Source organism: Micromesistius poutassou (genome assembly GCF_964030765.1).
Source record: "Micromesistius poutassou genome assembly, chromosome: 1".
Taxonomy (NCBI): domain Eukaryota; kingdom Metazoa; phylum Chordata; class Actinopteri; order Gadiformes; family Gadidae; genus Micromesistius; species Micromesistius poutassou.
The window spans coordinates 5,025,874-5,049,449 of NC_140271.1; the positions used below are offsets into that span (position 1 = coordinate 5,025,874).

General features: G+C 49.3%; 1 protein-coding gene across 1 annotated transcript; it reads right to left on the bottom strand.

The window, feature by feature from the left end:
• Window positions 1-5,480: 5,480 nt before the first annotated feature.
• foxk2b (forkhead box K2b) lies at window positions 5,481-23,287 on the bottom strand. The gene is made up of 9 exons (XM_084485325.1): window positions 22,825-23,287; window positions 16,771-16,965; window positions 13,685-13,838; window positions 12,369-12,515; window positions 11,269-11,462; window positions 9,632-9,855; window positions 8,233-8,469; window positions 7,424-7,618; window positions 5,481-6,792 (listed from the first exon to the last, which is right to left on the bottom strand). Exons 1-9 carry the CDS (start codon window positions 23,115-23,117, stop codon window positions 6,542-6,544), a joined length of 1,890 nt encoding a protein of 629 aa, XP_084341451.1. The 5' UTR covers window positions 23,118-23,287; the 3' UTR covers window positions 5,481-6,541.
• Window positions 23,288-23,576: the final 289 nt, after the last annotated feature.

The following is a 23,576-nucleotide window of genomic DNA, read 5'->3' on the forward strand; positions in this document are numbered from 1 at the left end:
CGTCCCAAAGACACAAGTTGATCTGAAGTGACAAATGAGTCGGGCTGAGAACAACCCAAATTGTTCACTGAATTTATTCAATGAGATCCAAACTTTTAAAAAAAAATCATAACATGAGCCTCATATTCCACATGTTAGGGGTCCATCGCAGAGATAACGGTCTATATATAGACACACAAGAGCACACACACACACACACACACACACACACACACACACACAATCGATATACACATATTGTACAGCACCAAGTTTATAGTGTTCATATTTAATACACACACACACACACACACACACACACACACACAGACACACACACACAAACACACACACACACGCAAACATATACACACACACACACACACACACACATACACACACTTCGGCCTGGCTGCTAGATCACAGTCGGGATTCTTCCTTCCAGTTGCTGAATAATACAAAGCACATACTGACCTACTTCTGGAGCCGGGGAACAAGAGACAGGGAAGACACGGAGCGGACTCACAGCAGAGCGGATCGGGAGCTATGAACAGAACCGGAGCGGGGCTGAGCTGTACTGGGGGGGGGGGGGGGGGGGGGGAACGGGTTTGAACGCCCCCCCCCCCCCCCCCTCCCCCCGGAGAGGGCCCTAGAGGAGAAATGCAGCAGGAGGGTCCGCTCCGTTAATCCAGCTGATATTTTACCTCAGACCCACACCTCGTTGCATTCCTGGATCTCTGTGCGTGTATGTGTGTGTGTGTGTGTGTGTGCATGTGCATGTGTGCGTGTGCGTGTGTGTGAGTGTAGTCTATCTGCGGTGTCTGACGTGTGTGTCTGATGTATGGAGACATGAACGTTAAATCTGCCTAAACTGAAGCGAGGAAAACATCAAGAGTTAATTGGTTACAATTAGAAAAGTTCCTGATAACTCTAACCCTTTAACGTCAATCATTAGCCATTGCAGGTTATTGCATGTTATTGACTGTTATAACATACCATAAGTGGAGGTTAAGGATCTTAATTCGGCAGGGCCTTGCTAGACTTCCAGTTAGTCTCCAGGATGCTAGAAATATCTCAAGGAGCGTTACCAATTTTTATATTCGGTGTACATATAGTGTTTAAATGCATATTTTTCTATAATTCACATTACACTGTTATCGCCTTATTCGTGGTTATTTCTTTTATCACTTATTTCATTGATGATTCTTTATTTTCTATTGTGTCTACTTTGTCTATTGTGTGACAGAATTATTTTCCAGGATTAATAAAGTATTCCCTTACTTTTATTCTGATTTGAACTTTTCAAAGTCAAACCAAGAGAACTCTGGGATGAAGCATGAGATTCAATCCACCATCGGACCGCCTGGGGGGTGTGTGTGTGTGTGTGTGTGTGTGTGTGTGTGTGTGTGTGTGTGTGTGTGTGTGTGTGTGTGTGTGTGCGTGTGTGTGTTTTATCGCCAAAATCTTTGATTCTGCGATCACGCGGCGCTCCATCTAACAACGGCCCGTCTATCAGTGACACTCCGCGGAGCCCGAGACATCCGCCATGTCATTCGCCCTGGGGTCAAAGGTCACAAGCAACAAAGGCTGAGCACGTAACCTGACCTCATTCAGAGGTTAACTACAGTTAGCTATGGTGGGCTCTGTCCGTCCCTCCATCCGTCTGTCTGTCTTCTTTATCCACCTTTATTACTATTATTAACCACAATATGTATATAAGTACTATTCCTATTCTACATACATAGTAATAGTGTTAATTAGGGGTGTAACAATATACTCATTCGGGTCTAACGGTTCGATGTGCGTTTCATTTCAGTACGTACCGGAAAAAATTAAATAATAATAATAATATATATATATATTTTTATAAAGTTTTTATTGATTATCACACTCTGTGAGTGTCTCGTCTTGTCCTGATGTTTTGTGTCGAGGACCACATTGGAAATAAGTCCTGGACTTTATTGTGTTTTGATCCTCAATTGTATTTGATGTCTTTTCATCTGTGTAAGGCATTTGTTTGATACAATTTAATAAATCAAATCAAAATCCAATTGTTTAATAAAAATAAAATAATAAAAACTGTACCGAAAAACACACCAAACCGTGACTTTAGTGTACGGTTACACCGTCTCCTGTCTCTCACAGAGGAGCTGAGTGGAGACACCGTTTCCACAGAAACGGTCCAGAGTTAGTGGTGCTAATACTGCCCCCCCCCACCACACACACACACACACACACACACACACACACACACACACACACACACACACACACACACACACACACACACACACACACACACACACACACACACACACACACACACCAAAGCCGTTCAATCAGAGCCCTGAAGAGCCTCGTTATCTGGGAGAACATTATTATTATTATTGTCGTCCTCTAAGCTATGCACCGCAAACACAATCACCATCACCTCCCTCATCCCTTTCATCACCTTCATCACCACCGCCCTCACCTTCATCACTCCTGTATCTCCATCCTCGCCTCCATAATACTCATCATCATCAACCTTTGTCCTACTCCACCATCATCTTCATTATCAGCACTACACCATCTTCTCCATCATCATCACCACCACCACCATCATTACCTCCACCACCGTCATCAGCAAAGCACCATCTTCATCACCACCGTCATCATCGTCACCTCCAGCACCGTCAGATGTTTTGGGAGGAGGAGATTCAAGACTCCATGCGGCGAATTGACAACAAAGAGGTCAGAGGTCCGACCCTCTGGCTGCGTTTCCATGGAGACCAGAGGATGCCAACCTGATCATTATAGAGAAACCTCTTAAGGTTCAAGAGGTTCTCTGAACGTGCACACGCACACGGACGGACGCACGCACGCACGCACGCACGCACGCACGCACGCACACACACACACACACACACACACACACACACACACACACACACACACACACACACACACACACACACACACACACACACACACACACACACACACACACACACACACACCAACATTACCTTAACACCTGTGTAGCCAATTTGCCAAACGCATTACGGAGCCAGAAAGGTCGAAGAAAATGATCGTCTGTGGGTCAGATGTACCTATGCAGCTATGAATATATAATTATTAAATGTTTCATTTGTTTACAAATCCGGAAGATCTGCACCATCCCGACAAGTTGTGAAAGCAATGTTTTCATGTTTTATACCGCGCGGATGCGCGCATAGCGCACGTCTGGTTCGGACGCGCGGTTTGCTCCACATCGCCACCTGGGGGAGGACAGATGAACTGATTTACAATGGAAGGGTCTCCTTGTCTGGAGCAGAGAAGCGGTTCGATACAAAAAGCAATACATGGAAAGCTATGATGGATTAACACATTTCGTTAAACGTGCTTCATAATGTGAAATGACAAACAGTCCTGCCTGCTTTACGCAAGATGGAGGCAACTCAAGGAATGGTGCGCATTCCGCACCACAATGCCGCAACATGACGGATTATGGGTCTGAAAGGAACAGTCCAAAACAACACCTAATTGGATTAGGGAGAAATAGCAAAACAACATATGTACGAGGAGGAGGTTTTATGGAAGTAATTGGTTGACTCTGACACACAAACAGAAACCAGGCGGAGGCATGTGGTGGATACAACAAACAAATACAATGAAACCATAAATATATCTTTGTGCACACACATACTGTAGGTTGTCTTTTGAAATGTTAAAATGCAGATCATAACACGGACGAGACAGACTCTCAGAAGTGACGTCGTTCTTGACGTATGCACCCTGGTTTCCATGGAGACTACAGGTATATGGGGTATAAATCGCTCGCACACCAACCGCAAGAATAGTTCTAGTGCATACAACTTCAAAATATAAGCAAAGCAACTGCATCAAAGTGTTGTGATAGAGATAAGAGACAGACAGAGATACAAAGCTGAGATAATTGTTAAACTTCTCCATTGTCCCCGTGTTTTCCCCATTATGGTAGGAGAGTGATTAGGTTAAATTATGTTTTATTATCAATCAAAATCTTGTTACAGCAACAGAACGCTGTAGACGATGAACCAATCAGGAGGAGGTTGGCCTTTTCCAGTGTAGGCTTGAAGGGCAAAGCAGATAAAGGAACAAAAGACTAAACAATATACGATGGATTCTCTATAAGTACACTAAAGGCATGACCTCTGACCCAGGCTGAGGTCATTACAGACCCTGTTACTACCCTTCTGTCCCTAACTCACAATCTACAGACCATCTAGGCTTCCATACAAAAGAGGAGACAATGATAGAGATAAAGGCCAAGAGAGATAGAGGGCGAGAGAGAAATAACAGACGAGAGAGATATGGGACGAGAGGGCATGAGATAGACGATGAGAGATAGAGGTGGGGAGTAAAGGGTGAGAGTCGGACGGAGATAGAGAACAAGAGATGGAGGACAGGAGATAGGGTACGGGAGGATCAGAGAAAGAACGAGAGAGGAAGAGAGAATACAATAGTTAGCAGATGAGAGCGATAAAGGATGAGAGATTAAGTTTGAGATGAGCGATATAATTTGAGATAGTTTGAGAGAAATAGAGGATATGAGTTTGAGGGATAGAGAACAAGAAATCCCTCAATTATCTTTTGCGTTAGCCTTTGATTTTGTTCTGTACTTTCTTTATAAAACTTTTTTTCTGCAAGGCTGCTCTTCAGGGAACTGAAATGTGAATTTGCAGAAACATTAGTGTCAAGAGGCTGACCTTTCCCCAGGCGAATCAGGCCCTTTGAAACAAAGTATGTGCTGTTCTTTTATTACAATTTAAGGTTTTAATACCACCACATGATCACCGGTATCCACACGCAGGAAATGACCACAGCCAAAATAAGGGTTTAAATTAATTTATTTAAAAAAAGAACAATTTCTTCACTGAAGCAGAACAGACATCAATCCTTACTTCTTTTTTAGTTTCTTTGTAGCCGTTGGGAAACGATCTGAGGACAGACTCACCAGGCGACCAGAAGCAGGTCAAAATACCAAGCAAGGACGTCTGGGGCCCCACACCATACAGCCAACTACAGCCTTAACGAGGAGGGCCTTAACGAGGAGGGACGCTCCTGACAAGCCTTAACGAGGAGGGCCTTAACGAGGAGGGACGCTCCTAACAAGCCTTAACGAGGAGGGACATTCTAACAAAGCATAATGAGGCAGGCCGCTCTGACGGGCCTTCAGAAGGAGACACAGTCTGTGGAGCTCTTGACGCGGAGGGGCATTCTAACGAGCTCTAAATGAGGAGGGACAGTCTAAGGAGGCTTAACGGAGAGGGACTCTGACGCTCGACGTGTCGGGGAAAGGTGTAGAAAAATCAAAAGACAAAATATTGCAGATCTGATTCAGAGGGAGCAGGTTTGTCTCCACTGGTTTATCTTAACAGACCTATATCTCTCTCTCTCTCTCTCTCTCTCTGTCCGTCTGGTGCATGCAAAAAGGTGGGACGTCTACACATGTGGGGGGGGGGGGGGGGGGGGGGGGAGGGAAGGGTCATATCATACTGTGTGGGTCGTAAAATAGTAAGGTCAACTAGGCAACGGCGTACACGTCTAACCCCGGGGGGGAGAGGGAGGTATGCAAGGGGGGGGGGGGGGAAGAGACCGAGGGAGTCCACATAAAGAAAAAAAGGGGGAGATTTCCCACGACGGCTGCGGCGGCCATCGCGCAACGCCGTCCTTAAAAGTTGTTGTTAAATTATAACTAATCAATAAATTATTACTAATCCAAGACGTGACACGAAACACAAGACGCCAACTAGTCCTCTGGTCGGAAGGGCGGACCGCTGTGTTTCAAAGACTAGCTGCCAAACGCTCCAGGCTTCCCATTGGTCCACGGCCTCGGCCGCACCCCGGCGGCGGTCACATGTCCCAGAGGTCCCACGGCCCCGAGTTCAGGAATGAATGAATAAATGAATTAGTGAGTGAGTGAGTGATCGAGCGAGCGAGCGAGCGAGGGCGGGCGCCCGCCTGTCCCCTCTGCGTTGATCGAGAGGTCAAGGCCGCTTGAGTTCAAAGGTCACATCTTGAGGCGTACGGTTGTCGTTGTTGTTGTTAAGGCTTCCTATGGTCTCGATGATGTCACTCGTAGTCCAGGGGGAGAGGGGGACCCCTGGTGGCGGGCCGCGGTGTCAGCAGCTCTGATCAGTCCTCCACCTACTCCTCTGTGTGTGTGTGTGTGTGTGTGTGTGTGTGTGTGTGTGTGTGTGTGTGTGTGTGTGTGTGTGTGTGTGTGTGTGTGTGTGTGTGTGTGTGTGTGTGTGTGTGTGTGTGTGTGTGTGTGTGGGGGCTTGGCACCATGGGGGGGCTCGGTTGCAGAACAAGTATTTAAAGAGACGACGGACATGAGAAACGTAGTAAAAATACACAGAACATAGAAATGAGAATAACCTAGTGTGTATTTATGTGTGTGCGCGTGTGGCTCTCAGTGTGTATGTGTATTCATGTGCGTGTGTGTGCCTTTATGCATCTGTGTGTGTGTATTAATGTGTATGTGTGTGTATTTATGTGTGTGTGTGTGTACTTATACGTGTGTGTGTGTGTGTGGCTAGTTGAGGTGGTTCCCTTGGTTGTTAGCTGCCGAGGAGTTGGTGTCGGGGGGGTCTGCGCTGCCGTTGGGGGACTCTGCCACCTCCTTCTCCTCCTGCTCCTCCTTCACCTCCTCCTCCTCCTCCTCCTCCTCCTCCTGGGGTTTGAGCCTCTTGGCGGGGGGGGGCCCGGGTCCGTTGAGGCGCTTGGTGGGCAGTGACGCCGAGGCGGAGGCGTGGGCCGCCAGCAGGTGCAGAGGGCTGGCCACCGCTGCCATGGCAACACACAACGAGAGACAACAGGAAGACGTCAGGACGGCGCTTTGCACTCTGAGGCTGGCTTTACACGCCAACGCTCCCCGGGTGAAACCGACTAACTATTTGATCAGATGTGCCTTTCATTTAGACGGCGACGGCGTTTTTGGGGGTTTAAAAAGGCAAAAAAATTAACCCACCCTCCAGAGTGGAAATCTTAAAAACGCTCCACCGTTGCGTTTTCGTCTAAAGGGTTAACAACGCAAAAGTGTGCTCTGAGCTGCTCACGCTGGCTCTCATCCCGTACGCGTTTAGGTCACGTCCAAGTGCCGTACAGGCAAACCACAACAAACATGTTGGATGTTCACACACGTTTGCGTCACCATGTGCACGCAGGTTTCCACCCAAAGATGCTTGTCTAAACGCGGAATGAAAAGTGGGAACGCAACACCACTTTTGCAGTTTGTGTTCAGATCTTTGTCGTATAAAGCCAGCCTTAAACCCGATGCAGTGAGTGAGTGAGGTTAATGGTCTCACCTAGCAGGCTGTGAGTGAGTGAGTGAGTGAGTGAGTGAGTGAGTGAGCTTAATGGTCTCACCTGGCAGGCTGTGAGTGAGTGAGTGAGTGAGTGAGCTTAATGGTCTCACCTGGCAGGCTGTGGGAGCCGTTCTGGGTGATGGTCTTGATGGGCAGCTGGTGCTGGCCCAGGGGAGTCTGCGTCACTATGGTAACCGTCTGAAGGGGCGTGGCCGAGGAGCTGCTCTGGATGATGCAGCTAGCGCCCCCTAGGGAGGACCCGAGGGAGGCCTGGTGGGAGAGACTGGGGACGGGCTCCACTTTGACTGCAGGGGGAGGGGGAGAGAGGGGGAGGGGGAGAGAGAGGGAGGGGTAGAGAGGGAGGGGGAGAGAGAGGGAGGATCACAGAAGGAGAGAGGAAGAGTTACAACTATTGGAGGAACCATAGGGCATGTTTCAGATGGTCTGAATTTGAGCGCATGCACGCACGAGACGTGAGAACATCCGCCGAAACTCATCCGTCAGAAACACGTCACATTCCACCATGTCATGTCGGCCACAGGGGCACTTCTCGTAGTTTGAACGAGCATCGTTTGGGAGAGGCCACGCCTCTTTGAAAGGAGTGATGTAATTTCTCACGTGGGAAATTCCACGAGGTAATTCCGACCAACCAGGGCAACGTTTTGATACGTTGAGGGGAGTGTCTTATGTCCTCATTTATTTGAGACTGTGTGCACAGAAAAGCAGACGGAGGGAGTGACCCTGGAGGTCCTGTGAGTTTTTAAAGCCATGTGACACGTCGCATAGGGAAGTTATCACCAGCATTTCTGACGTTTTTATCCCAGAATGCATTATGTTATGTGAGGCAACGCATGCTTGGTCTGAAATGCGCCCAGCGCTATACATCACATCAGGACCTCCCCACTCCCCCGACCCTCACCTTTGACCTCTGTGTACTCTCCGTTCTCCTGCGGCTCGCTCTTGACGGCGCTCTGGGGGGCGATGAGGGCGGGGCCCAGCGTGGCGGGGGCGGGGATCTGCTGAAGCACGTGGACCGCCTGATAGGACGGCTGGCCGCCGCTGCTCACCGGGGACGCCATGGTGTAGGTGACGGGCTTCAGGTTGGCCGGCAGCTGGCCCTGCACCGCGATCAGCACGGGCTGGCCCGCCATGGAGCCTGGAGCACACACAGACCGGTTAGAATCACAGAGGAGCGCTTTAGAACCACAGAGGAGCGCTTTAGAACCACAGAGGAGCGCTTCAGGACAAGGAATAACTGGTGAGAAGGTGAGAACCAGCGATAACTGGTGAGAAACAGCGAGAACTGGTTTAGAATCCAGGCTAGTATCCAGGTAACGGCTTCCTCACCACAGCGAGAACTGGTTTAGAACTAGTTAGAACCAGTATAGAACAAGTAAGAACCAGTTTAGAACCAGGGATAGATTTGGCTCAAACCAGAGCAGCGGGACCGGTTAGAATCAGAGAAACTGTTAGAGTCAGACAGAACGGAACTGGTTCAATGTTAGTACCTGTGTGTTAACATGGATAGTGAAACCAGTGTTCACTAGTATCCAGGTAACGGCTTCCTCCAGGGGACCAGCGGACCAGATGGATGCGTGACAGATCAACACCCGTCCAGCAACGCTTGGATTCACCACATAGGGTCACGTCCACGTTTTTGAGGCAAAGCTTTTCCAGCCATGCTATCCACCTTATCCAGGCTAAACAATGCGCGCCGCCATGACGACCAGTCCGGTTTCCCGTTTCCGTTTAGAAGCGACAATACGTAGCGGGTGGTGCTTTAGTGACAATGAGTTTGGGCTCCACTCACCATGTTGACCTTATATAATATATAACTTTTAAAACTATTGCCGTAGCCTTCAAGATATGCGCTAGCGGTGTGAATGTGCTAGCCGCTATGTAAACAAGCAGTCGACCGGAAATGGAAAACCGGCGGGCCGCTATGAATCATGGGAAATGGAACGGTCACGGAATGAGGTGGACAGTATTCAAAGCGCTGTCCATCCACACGGAACTCTGACATGGCTGCATGGCCTCACACTCCAGGACCAAAATAACCCCCTTCACACTCCCGGCTACACCAGAACACTAGACTGGAGGAGCTTGTTTATTTTTTGTTTTCCTCGATCCGCTCTGAAAGGCGTCCACAAATAAACAGTTCTCCAGCAGACAAAAAAAGGGCAGTTTCAGGCCGAGGTAAAGAGAAACAGATAAACAAAGTGTTCTCAAACGCCGACCACATCAGCATTTGCCACGGCACCGAGGATCGCCATGGCAACAAGTGAGGCCTCGTCCCCCCCCCCCCCCCCCCCCCTCACCTGGTGTGTTCTGAGCGAAGCGCGCCTCCTGGATCACCGCCAGTTTTGGCGGGGCAGTGACGACGACGGGGGCGGCGGCGGCGGGCGTGGGCGGGGCCGGGGCCGTCGGCTCCAGCTCCATGGGGACGGGAGAGCCCTCCCGTGATAGGCTGTCGGGCGTCTGGATGCCGCTGGAGTGGGCGGAGAGGCCTCCCCCCGTGTGGCTGGGGGAGGCCGGGGCGCTCCTGGGGACCGGAGAGCATCCTTTAGGTTAGAGCTCGTTAGTCCCATTATCGTTGTCCAGGTCATTATCGACGACTGGTTCATTACCACGTTAATGGAGCAGAATCAGAGCTGCTTTTATTACATTCTTATTGCACGAGTACACAAGAGTAAGATCCTTAAGCTTGGTCCCTCAACACACATAGCAGCAACAATACAATATAAAGTAAATTGATTTAACAATATATAAAATAAGTAAAAATAAGTAAGAAAAATAAGTAAACAGAAATGTAAAGTGATGACGTGGTAGTGGTACCAGCCACGGTTGATTGTATTGCAAAATACAGTGCAGATTTAGCATTTTGCAGATAACTGGTAGATTAGTCAAAGTCAAAACACCTGGGCTCCTTAGGTAATTTAATGTTTCCAACTAAATTCAAGATTGCCGCAAATCTGGTCGCCGGAAATCATGCATATTTGTTCACCATGAGGATATGCACGTGTGAACAAAGTTTCATGACTGTAAGTCAAAGCGGTTACGAGATATGCAGATTTTGCATGTACCAGTTATCTGATTACTGGTTTGTCACTGTGTTAATGGACCAGTGATCTGATTCGTTTTTCCTCAACGCTACTTAGTTCATTTTTTAAACAACTTTTCACCACCGTAACCAGGCAACAAGCTCATTCTTAGAGCCGTGTTAATGTTGTTTTCTTAAAATCACTCATTTTAGTTTTCAATCTATTCTTTCACATTCCTCCTCCAGTAGACAGCCGTAGACCTGGCGTTTCTTTTATCTTTTATTCCACAGACTTCAGCGCACCATCAGTTACTGCAAGGTTGCTGGTTCAACCCCCGGCTCCTCCCTCCGGGCAGGGAACATGACTCAAGAGCCCACTCACCCTGATCACAACCTCTCTATACTGCTCCCCTCTGGCAGACGTTACACATCTCTGTTTGCCAGAACATCCCACTGCCATCACTCTACTAAATAGCTGATCTGCAATACAACACGCACTCAACGGCAGTTCACTACTGTCCTTAGTACTGCTACAGCTTCTAGGGTCACTGCTCCACTTGCACTTTAGTATGCAGCCTTATGTCTGCATATGTATTTATGTTGCGTTGTGTCTATTTTTTTTATATGTCCACCTGTTAAAGAGTCAACACCTGCCGGAGTCAAATTCCTTTTATGTGTGCATACTTGGCCAATGATTCTGATTCTTAGGCCCTGTCCCAATTCTCCCCCTTCCCCTAGATTTGACCCCTAACCCTAGATTTTGCGAAGGCGTAGGGTGTCCCAATACTTGGGGTGGACCCCAACTCAAAAGTAGGGTGGACCCTACTCCCTCCCGAGATGCCTTCCTCCCCTCCCCTTCCCTCCCTCCCTGGCCCTCGGGGGCCCGGTGGCTCAGGGGCCCCGGTGGCGTCTCACCTGGAGGAGAGGGGCCCGTGGGGGGTCCGGAAGCAGGGGACCCCCCGGGGCCGTCGTTTCCTGAAGGCCTGCTCGATGAGCTTGCTCTCGGAGGTGGGGTCGATCCTCCAGAAGGAGCCCTTGCCCGGCTCCTCCTGCGAGCGCGCCACCTTGATGAAGTAGCGGTTCAGGGACAGGTTGTGACGGATCGAGTTCTGGGGGGGGGGGGGGGGGAGAGAACGGGTCGTTAGGGGCGGGCGCACGTCAGGGGAAACAGAGCCGGGTACAGAGGCCACCGGGGAACATCAGGTGGTGTGTGGGGTTATGTTCTGGATAAAGGTCCAATCTCAAGTGCAACCCTGAATCCCTCCCTCCCACCCTCCTCCTCCTTCACCACCACCACCACCCTTGGGGTCCCTCCCACCCTCCTCCTCCTTCACCACCACCACCCTTGGGGTCCCACCCTCCTCCACCACCGATGGGGTCCTGCCCTCCTTCTCCACCCTCAGAGTCCCGCCCACCAGGCTGAAGCCCCTCCTCCTACACCCTCGGGGTCCTGCCCACCAGGCTGAAGCCCCTCCCCTACACCCTCAGTGACCCGCCCACCAGGCTGAAACCCCTCCCCCTACACCCTCAGTGACCCGCCCACCAGGCTGAAGCCCCTCCTACACCCTCGGGGTCCCGCCCACCAGGCTGAAGCCCCTCCTACACCCTCGGGGTCCCGCCCACCAGGCTGAAGCCCCTCCTACACCCTCGGGGTCCCGCCCACCAGGCTGAAGCCCCTCCTACACCCTTGGGGTCCCGCCCACCAGGTTGAAGCCCCTCCTCCTACACCCTCGGGGTCCCGCCCACCAGGCTGAAGCCCCTCTTCCCCCCCCCGCCCACCAGGCTCAAGCCCCCCCCTCCTCCTCCCCTCCTCGGAGTCCCGCCCACCAGGCTGAAGCCCCTCCCCTACACCCTTGGGGTCCCGCCCACCAGGCTGAAGCCCCTCCTCCTACACCCTCGGGGTCCCGCCCACCAGGCTGAAGGCCCCCCCCCCACCCACCAGGCTCAAGCCCCCCCCTCCTCCTCCCCTCCTCGGAGTCCCGCCCACCAGGCTGAAGCCCCGCCCCCGGCCTGACCTGCCAGCCCTTGTCGGCGGTGCGGTAGTAGGGGTAGTTCTTGGTGATGTGGGTGTAGATGCCGTTGAGCGTGAGCTGCTTGTCCTGGGCCAGCGTGATGGCCTGGACGATCAGCTGGGCGTACGAGTACGGGGGCTTAGAGTCGTCCTGCGGGGGAGGAGCCACAACAACAACAACACACAGCCAATCAGATCTTTACGTCGCCTCCGTCACTTCCTCTTACCACACAACTCCACGACCTGTAGTGACGTTTCTTCTTTTTTTATTACGTTTGTTCAATCTACTGACTTGACGTATTTGGACGTACGTTCATCAGGATGTATGTGTGGACGATGTATACCCCCTTCTATGTTTTATTGACTCAAGTATTTCTCAGACATTTAAGACATTCATGATTACTACCTTCTCTTTAGCGCCTACAGCCCTGATCAGAGAGACATCCATACCACGACAGGGAAAGAGTGAACTAAAAGCAAAAGTTAAATGAGGCGAGTCATTCATTAAAGACCGGGTAAACCAAGAATAATTATGGGTTTTGAGTTTATAATACCACAGGAAAATATATTATTAACCACCCTGCCAAATTTGAAGGACTAAAAAAATCGCGAAGTATATAAAATTATGCTTCAAAGTTGATGAAAAATGAGCAGTAACCCCAGGCTCAGGACGGTGGGGGCGTGTGCGCTGCAGGCCAGGAAACCACGCCCATCACCGGAGAGGTCCAGCCCCTCCCAATCTCAAAGCTGAAAATGGACAGCAGGGGGCGGGTTTATGTGAGTATGACCGCTTTACGTAACGCGGTCATCGATGTAGACCCGCCCATTTTAAACCTGCACACAGAACATTCTCTGAGGCCTAGCTCCTCAAGGAAATGATGAATGGGAAAAATATTTTTTACATGTTTTGAGGGACACATTTAAGGCCTAATTAATATGATAAGAAGAAAAATACTGAATTTGGTTTACCCGGTCTTTAACACGCACACAACTTATTGGGCCGACTTCTCTCTGTGTGCTTTGCACCGGTTAAAACCAGGATTCTATTATTTTTGTTTCTGGCCCCCTGGCCTGGCCCCTAACCCTCGTGCTTCTCCCACCACCACCGGCCTGACTCCCAGCTCTGGCCCCGCCCCCTCCCCTCCACACCTCCTGACCCCCCCACCCTGACCGTCACCCCTGCCCACCTCACCTTGGGGCTGGCCCCGCCCCTCCACCCGTCCTGACCCCCCACCCTGACCCCCAGCTCTGGCACCTCACCTTGGGGCAGTCCCCCACCACCACACGCCTGAGCCCCCCCCCCCCGTCCTGCCCCCTCACCTTGGGGCTGTCTCCTCCGGAGGCGTCCTTGTCTTGGTCCGGCTGGGAGTTCTCGTTGAGGAGCTGCAGCTCTGCGGAGCTCACCATGCGGCCGCCCATCCGGTACCCGGAGGAGCCGGCGCCCCGCGGACTGGAGGGGCACGAGTTGGCCGCACTGGGGAGGAGGAGGAGGAAGAGGGTCAGGGGTCGTCCAGAGAGATACACAACGTTACAGTGAGACAAAGTGCTTCCTGCTTGACCTTTAACTCTGAGCGGAGTTCTAGGCTTCAGAAAGACCACGTTATTGATTGTGTGTTTCAATACAAAATATTAAGTTTGGGGCTATCCACCTTATTCCAGGCTAAACAATGCGTGCCGCCGTGACGACCAGTCCGGTTTCCCATTTCCGGTTAGAAGTGAGAATACGTAGCGGGTGGTACTTTAGTGACAGCATGAGTTCGGCCTCCACTCGCCATTTTGACCTGATGTAATAGATAACTTTTAAAACTATTGCCGTAGCCTTCAAGATATGCACTAGCGGTGCGAATGTGCTAGCCGCTATGTAAACAAGCACTCGACCAGAAATGGAAAACCGGCGGGCCTCTATGAATCATGGGAAATAGAACGGTCGCGGAATAAGGCGGATACAAAGAAATGGAATAGACTTAAGTTAACACTAAAGCATTTCAGCCCTACTGGACACGTTTTGAACGCTATGGGACGTTGACCATCACAGCATCCGTCAGCTGACTGTACTGGCGGTCAATAAGGATTGCGATGACCTCTAGACCTAGCCACGATAACATCGCAACTAGTGTGGACAATAGCCTCACAGCTAGCCCGACCACTAGCCCGATAGCTGCCCTGACAGATAAACAGACACAAAGCCTGACCGCCAGCCCGGACAATAGCCTCCCAGCTAGCCTCACAGCTAGCCTGGCAACTAGCCTAACAGATTGGCCAACAGCTAGCCTGGCTGGAGCAGAGACTGGAGGGCACCGTTTCATACGCAACACAGAAGAGGTTTATTCAAGGGGGGGAATCCGGCAACTACAGTCTCCTTTTTGATCTTCTCCCTCAGACGAGGGAGCGGAAGGCAGTGGGACCCAAGAAGGAATTAAATGCTGGGAACAAAACAACCTTCACAGCGTTTTTGTTCATTATCTGTAATTTAACTATCCATCATGTTACAACAAACTGTCAAAACAGCAGCACTGTAGCCTGGAAGGAGCCGTCTGTGGACAAGACGGAACACAACAACCAGGTCCGACGGGGGACCAGGAACAAACTGGTGGCACTTTTCTCCTCGGATTAGCAGAACTTTATAGGTCTACATAAACACAGGGCCCGCACGGAGAACCTAGGCTGGGGTGCTCAGCGTCTCTGTGTTTAATTGATCTAACTCATGAGTCAGAGGCACGGAACCACTAGAGGGCGATTCCAAACAGTAAGACGACGACGTCGGAGCACACGTTAACATCCTCATTTCAGTCCTGTAACCAGGACATGTTAGGGCTGACCTATGACCCACAGCGACAACAGGAAAGGACTGCCCACCACCGCGAAGACAGCTTCCCCCCGTTGGCAATAAACTAACTTCATTTCCCTCCTTACGATTCATTACAATTTCTGATCTCCAGCAGACTCACTATGACTCATCCATTCATCGGTCATGACAGAGGGGAAGTACTTGGTGATGAATTAAACCACAAACGCCACAAAACATTGCCTCTGGTCATGAACCGTTTCCACTGTGAAACTCAACCTACAAACTTAACGGAAAAGGAAGCACCACAGTGAAGAAACCTTAAGACAGAACGGCATCAAGGATGTTGACATTTTAGCCATTCATTTTGAAATTGTTAAAAGGGGATCGGTGTGCGAACATATGGAACATCTGCTAGAAAAATAAGTACAACTCCAGATACACGCTTCATCTGCAATCACTCTAAAGGGACTCTTTTTTTTTTTGTTTTATGATGTGGGACTGTGAAAACACTTATTGGATTTTTGGTAGACGGTATCACATTTGATATCACAAATGTCAGGACATTGTGTATCCTGTGGTTGAACCAAATCAATCCTAAACTATAAAAGTACCAACACTTTTAGATATGAGCTTGTTGCAAGCAAAACGCTTCATAACTCTTGCTTGGAAAAGTGTGAACAGGCCTCATATGGGGAGGATAGAACTTATTTTCTAGGGTAAACAAGACACTTTTGAAAAGGCTTGGGGACCATTTTTGGATTCTATTGAGCAAAGGAATGGGGGTGAAATATTGGATAATGAGGTGAACTCATGTGCACGTTTTGGGTGGTGGTGAGAGACATCAGATTGTTTTTTGGCGCTGTGTTTTATCTGAAATATGTCCTAAATATGTTCCATCCTATTAGATCAGACCACAGTAAAATGTCAGTTTGTTTGTTGAATAGTTAAATATATATATAAAACACTTAGATGTTTCTTGTGATGTTGTGTTACTTTGGTTGCTGTTTGTCGCTGATGCTGTTATTTGCGGCTGTTTTTCCTGGAATATTTCCACTTAAACATGTCTTCAAAAAAGTCTATAAACGTTCAGAAAGAAAAAAAAAGGCTGCTTCATTCGCAGTCTGACACATCAACTCCCTTTCAAAAACATTTCAGAAAAGTTGCGACCATTGACGGCAATATCCCGAATCAGACCAACAGAGAAAACAAGTTCTGGACCACTGACACCATGGACCAGCTGGGGGAGGAGGCAGACTATACGTCCTGGGCGCCAGACAGAGCTAGGACACACGTATAGGAGCATAATTTATTCATTTGGTCTCCCTACATTGTTTCTGTTAAGGTATCAGTCTGGGTGACTGTTTCACAAACTGGCTGGGTGACTGTTTAACAAACTGTTTGACAAACCGACCGACCGGGTGTTGGGCGTAGGGTGAGGGTGTAGAGTGGGGGTGTTGGGTATAGGGTGGGGGTGTGAGGTGGGGGTGTTGGGCGTGGGGTGGGGGTGTTGGGCGTAGGGTGGGGGTGTTGGGTGTTGGGCGTGGGGCATGGGGCATGGGGTGGGGGTGTTGGGGGTGTTGGGAGTGGGGTGGGGGTGTTGGGCGTAGTAGGGTGTTACCTGATGGTGCCGGTGGGCGAGGGCAGCGGGCTCATGAGGTGGGCGATGTTGTCGGGGATGTTGATGGTCAGCGGGGCGATGTGGGGCTGCGCGGGCTTCACGGGCGACTCGGGCGCCTCCCTCTTGGTCTTCTTGCCGCTGGACAACGCAGTGAAGCTGATCTTTATGTTGGTGCTGGGGAAGCGGAACGTACACCTGGAGGACCGGAGACAGCAGAGGGCAGCAGGTGAGGGGGGGGGGGACCCAGCCCTCATGGAAACTAATGACCGACTGATATATCAGCCGGCCAATATTATCGGCCGATATTTACGTGTTTTTTTTCCGCCATTTTTATTTTAAAAAATTTCCCCCCCGACATGATTTACAGACAGTTCAATAAATGTTCATTTTTTAAATTGAGACCTGTAACATTTGTTATCATATTGTGTCATTCTTAGGATGAGGAGCAAAATCAGTATCGGCTCCAAATATCGGCTCAAGAAAATCGGCAGCCCGTATCGGTCATCGGCTAGGGCCGATGAAAAAAAAAAAAAATCTGTATCGGCCCTAAAAAAATCCAGTTAAAGATACGTGCCGTAATATTCAGTAATAGCCGTAGTAATATGCAACCATATAGCAAAACTAGAATGCGTTTCGTCCAAACGAACTGCGAGAGTGTGCTTGCTAAAATGCTGCAGACGGTAAACCGCCCAATCTGGCAACACTGCCGGCAGGTCCTCCGCGCTCTAACCTCAGCGTGGATCAATGAGACCAACTGAAAACAAAGCCCTTATGGAACTTAAACTGTGATTCTGAATAAAGTATAAAAGGTACTCGAAATTCGGTTTTCAGATTATTGAAGATACAAGTGTGTTCATTTGTTAAATGGTTTGAACGAAGGTTAACGTTGAAAATTGACCAAGTTACGATGTCTGGAGTAGTTGAAGTGTCAGAGAAGCCGGAAAAGTGTAATAGTTTTAAAAAGTTGAAGGAGTTGAAAAAACGCTGAGAGATGGCCATCATGTCGTTAAAGAGATGGACGTTTTGATAGTTGAATGGTTTCTGTAGCTGAAAGTATGCAGGAGCAGATAACTGCACTAAAAGCAGGCCAACGGAATAAAGAAAACTTAAGAACAGTAGATGTTCTTGCAGCAGCAACCGCACTAACAACATATACGTCATATAATACCGTAATATAAAGTATTCTGATGAAGGCAGGACAACAAAGTTCTGCAGACCAGGTCACCGTTGAAACAAGAAAATAAAGCAGCTTTTAAACAGTGATTTCACTCAAGAACACAAACATAGAGCTAGACTAGGTAGATAGGAGGAGGGCACACATATCTTAAGTGATGTTTCCCTTCCAGCAGAGCGGATGGATAATATTAGTCACTATGGTAAACACACAGAGTAGTGTGTTCCCTTCAGGAATATCTAAACACACCGCTACCAAACATGGAATACCAAGTCACAACACTTCAGATAACATGAAGGAGCAGTTTGATACTAAATGAGTCATCATATTCATTTATATTTAGATTTAGAAAGACCATTACTAAAAGCACATTTTAGCCTGACTGACATTGAAGTGATCAAGAAAAGAAGAATTTTAAATGATTAAAGCGTTGGGAATAATTCTATGCCGAAAGAAAATTAAGTAACACCACCCATTTCAAAATAAGAGCCCCTCTCCAACATGCAACACATTTTCCAGGACATAACTTCCCAATCCAGAATTGTATTTAAATTCCCAAAACCATCAAGAACAAGATCAGTTAGCCACATAAGTGGGCGGAGCCTAGATTCAGGCCAGAGGGTATGTCAATAAACCTCCTGACCAATGGCATTTGACTGCCAGGTCCCGTTTCCACGGTGCCTGTGCCTAGTTGTCAGGGTGGATTACCTACAGCTTCCATACATGCATACCTAGAGCTCGATTGAGCTTTGAAGTGTCACTATTCTCCCCCTGAATCTACCAAGTGGCTACAACCTTGACAAAGCTAGCCCAGCTGAGAAAGAGCCAAGCTAGCTACTTGCTATAGTCTTGCAATCTGAAAGCTTTAAGACGGTTGGACATACAGGCCTAGTGGCCAACCTATGGCGGATCTGCCATGGCCACCTGTTCTCACTACGACGGCCTAATCCCCTAGTGCTAGTAGTGAGGCGGATAAGAGGAACTCAACGGCTTGGACGTGGGGGGAATCATGGAGCATTTCCAAACGAAAACATGACACTAGAGTTGGTGGGACGGAACGATCCGGTCTCTTTCTGCCAATTAACCGGCAGACAGGTGACCATTGCCAGGCTCAGGGATCTGGTTATTGATTATGCTGAGGGATCTAGTCGGCGATAAGGCTAAGGAATCTGGTTATTGCTTAAGCTATGGGATCTTATTGGTGATTAGGCTAATGTCTCTGGTGTGTTGACACATCAGTGTCTTGGTGTTTAGGCTTTGGGACCTCATGATAATTAAGTAGAGGGATCTAGTTGGTAATCAGTTGAAGGGATCTAGTTGGTATTTAGGCAACGGGTTCTGCTGGTGATTTGCTCCAGAGTGCTGGGTGGGGCTAGCCTGGAAATCCAGACCCATGTCTAGAAAGCTGTAGGGTCTGGCAACGAGTAATGAAAATGGCCCGACTCTAGGGGCGACGCCGAGCATGCATTTGAAAATATCACTGCACACAATTGGATAACACTACGACCAATCAGAAGAATACAAGGGGTGACGTATCCAGACCAGCAGAGCTAACCAATAGATAAGACTCTTGCCGTATCCGGTCGGTAAAACAGCAACGCTTTTGGCCCGCCGATATCAGATACACCGATGTGATTGGTTAATGTTATGGGCCAGGGGCATCGGGGAGTGAGTATATTGCTTGTTCCCAGAGTGACTCGCCGAGCAAATTCAAATTGTGCTCTCGCGAGAACACTGGATTTCCAGGGTAGGGTGCGGCATTATGTTATGGTTAACTTAAAGAGCTCCAGGTACCCGGCCACTGCGTCTACAACCAGCCCGGCCATGAGGCTGGCAGCTGGGGACCGGAGGCAGACTATACGTCCTGAGCGCCAGACAGAGCTAGGACATGCATATAGGAGCATAATTTATTCATTTGTTCTCCCCCTACACTGCTTCTGTTAAGGTAACAGTTGCTGTCTGTGGAGAGTTGGGAGGGTGCACAGTGCACACGGGAGCTGTTAATACCACAGATGTACCCGAACAACAGAAAAGATAACGGATATTCAAGCTAAAAACAGCAGTACGCACCTTCCCCCCAACAGCTTCTTAAGTGTGATGCCTTGGGGTAGAAGAGAATATTCCTGTTGTGTGAGGCCTTTTCTTGTGAACCGCGATGCATCTAATTTCATACTTTGATGATGAAGTATAAGAAACACATATAGTACTTATCGTGCGTTTAAAAAGGTTTCTGTAAACCTATGAGAATGTTAACTTTAAAATCATCATATTACATTTCATGCAGTGCCTTGTGTGAATACAAAAGCCAGCTGCTGTTATTGCTGCTGATTAAACCCCTGGTACCCTTTCCTATGTAGGCATTTATCCAATTCTTTAATCCAAAGTGAACATCCGTGACTTCAGATCCATGTCATTAAGGAGCGGTTGGGGGGGCGGTCACTAAGCAGGTAGAGGTTAGGGAGGCCTCCTGCTCTAGGAGGCCTACAGGTAGGACTGAGGCCATAAAGGTTCAAACTCCTGGGAGTCAAACATCTCAACCATGAGACTGTTCCAACACACAAACAGAGCACACACACTCTCGCCCTTCCTAACACACCATCACCCAGGTGTGTTTTTAACTGTCGAGGAGGGAGATGAGCGGCAGGTCACCTACGAGTCCACCCGGCCCTGATGAAGAGTCCCTCACTAACCTCCAGGTCACTCAACGACCGACACCAAGAGCCGGGTGTAGTCAATGAAAATAAAGATTAGCGAAGAAAGTCAGAAAAACAACGCCCCAGATTCCAGATTCCCCACATCCCGACGGAGGGTGTCGCGTGCGTGAACGGCTGTCGCAGCCGGGGATCGGGAACACTTCGTGCGTTCTGTTCTTGTGACGAATGGCGCTTGAATTAAGAGCGGAAGAACAATAAAGCTGCGTTCTGGCCTAGAGGCGACTGCTTCCCCCCGGGGCCACCGCGTCTTCCCAGAGACCTTTTTGTTCTGTGCTGTTTGCACACAGGCCAGTGAAAAAAGGACCAGTGCGAGAGTTGCTTTGCTGTAAGGCTGAAAACAAACACTTCTCCAACGTGCACACATGCCATGTGTGTCCTACAACAGCAGGCTGGCCTCTACAGTCAACAGCCTGGAGATCCAGATGTTTGTGTTGCAGCGAAATCCTTGTTGGGCATACAGGCTACATGTGAGCAAAACGTAAACAAGTGGAAGTGGGGGGGGAGATCAATGTTGAATGGGGTTAGTGAAGAGAGGGTAAGGGCAAAGAGGAGGGGTGCTTTGGGGTAAGAGGGAGGGTATGGGGGTATATCAGGGAGGGTATGGGGGTATATCAGGGAGGGTATTCTTTGTTTTCGCTCTGTTTACATCACCGTTTAGGAATCTCTGAGACTCATCCAACTGAATTCCTCTGCAGCCTAGAGACTCTCTTTCCCAGGCCTCCTTTGTGCTCCAGCTTGTTGCCAAGAGTGCCGTCGCTAGTTAAGACGTTTTAAAGTACACAACCGCTAGATTACAAACACACGCCATAGTGAAATACCACCAGTCTGGCATTATGACTTCTGATAGCTAAAGAAAAACTGTTGTCCTTTTATATTTTTGGATTACAGCCATGTTATTTAAAACAACATCACGGTTAATCCCTATATGCACATAAGAGGTTTAACAAATTACTACATTTTTGTCATAATTAAATTATGATTATGTGTAAATCGTGTGGATATGAGACGTTTTTCTTAATGTAAATAAATATTATTTAAAATCCTTAGAATGGCTACAACGAATATCGACCAATGTAAACAGTTACATCTGGAGCATACGTGCTGGTCATAATAAGTATAAACCTACGGTGCTAATGTAAAAACTGACGGGTCCTGCATAATATTTGATTCTGTATGTCATTAGCGCTAAATTATGCGCTATTTAGTAGAAAGTAAAACGATCTCACAAAACTCGTTAACTAACGAACTAATACTGACTCATATCGATCCATTCCTCAAATACACAACCCTACATTTTGGCTACAATTTGAACAACGGCTCACATAAATAAACTGCATTGCATTCCCTTGTAAAACGATAAATATGTTGTTCTTCACTTCACGACAAGAGTCGTAACTTCACGGTATCTGTATTCGTTACTTGTTCTGCACTCTGCACTGTGGTGGACGGCTGCAAGTCTTTCATTATACGAACGTTATATTGCATTTAATTGTCATTAACAACGGTGTTCGGACTAATGTGCACATGACAATAAACCCGGCAGCGCATGTAAACCAATACAAGCCGCCTGGGAGCGCCGCCCGCTGGGCCCAGCAGCAGGTAGGGCGGGGGCCCACGGGTTTGTTTACGTTTAGGGGTCGCGACCACAACCCAAAGAGACGCTCGTATACAAAGCGCCTTAGCAACCCTGGGCTACTGGAACCCTACCGCAGGCTACACCGGCCCCGCTGCCGGGCTTCGACCAAAGCCCTGCAGACGTAAACACGAGTAAACACTACACTTCTCCGTGTTCGTGTTTCAGACGCTTAACGTCACAGACGGCGTAAAATCAACCGCGCACGCACACGCACGCACACACACACACACACACACACGCGTTTGTTGTTAATCCCAGGGTGTGTGTGTGTGTATGTGGGGGGAGGGGGGGGGTCACCTTGTCCTGACTGATACGCTCTACTACATCAACGTGAACGATCACTTTGGATCGAACCAATGAAAAGAGATCCGACCCATAATAACATTGTGTCTGCCTCAAGGTTGCAGCGGGGCTGCGTGGTGCTAACAGGCTACAACACGTGGTCCGCTCGCCCCGTTCAAAACAACGCTCTGCCCGGCGGCACGAGCCTCCACATGTCCTTCCCGGGGGGGGAGCCCTGCGAGACTTACGCCCGTGGGAGCTGCAGCGGGGGGGCGCCGCGTCTCAGGAACACTCCGTCCACAAACACGCCGTTCTTGCCCAGACACCGCAGGTAGAAGTCCCCGCCGCCCGGCCCGTCGTCGGTCACGGTGAAGATCTCCAGGTGCCGCCGCGAGATGAAGCTGGAGTGGCCCATGCTGACGTCCACGGAGCCTTGCGAGGAGTTCCGTCCGATGGTCACCGACCGCTTCTTCATCACGTACTCGAATTCTCGGCCCTCGAGCCGGGCGACCGGCCCGGACGACCCGCTCACCACCGCCATCTCCCCGCCGCGATTTAACGGTCACGGATGCAAAAACACCGAGAAAGGATATTGAACGGTGTAGGAACGCTGTGCGGACGCCTGGCTGCTACCGTTCATAAAGCGTATTTTTTACAACCGAGGCATCGAATTGAAAACAGAAAACGTTGCGAGGCCAGCGGCTCCGACCCACCGCCGAGAGAAAGGCAAGACCCGACCAAACAACGCGAGAGGCGGACAGGGCCTCGAGTGACACTGCGTTCAGCCAATGAGAAGAGAGGAATCCAGCGGACCCACTGGGCATCGGCCAATCGTAGGCGGAGAACTGACTCAAGGTCGGTTGTTGCGTAGTACACGCATATCCGGAGCGAATTGGAGGACCCGGAACGGAGTTTTTCGTAAGGATCCGACTCATGAATACACGTGTATGACATCTTAAATAATAACCGGCCAACGTAACATATGCGAATACGAAACGAC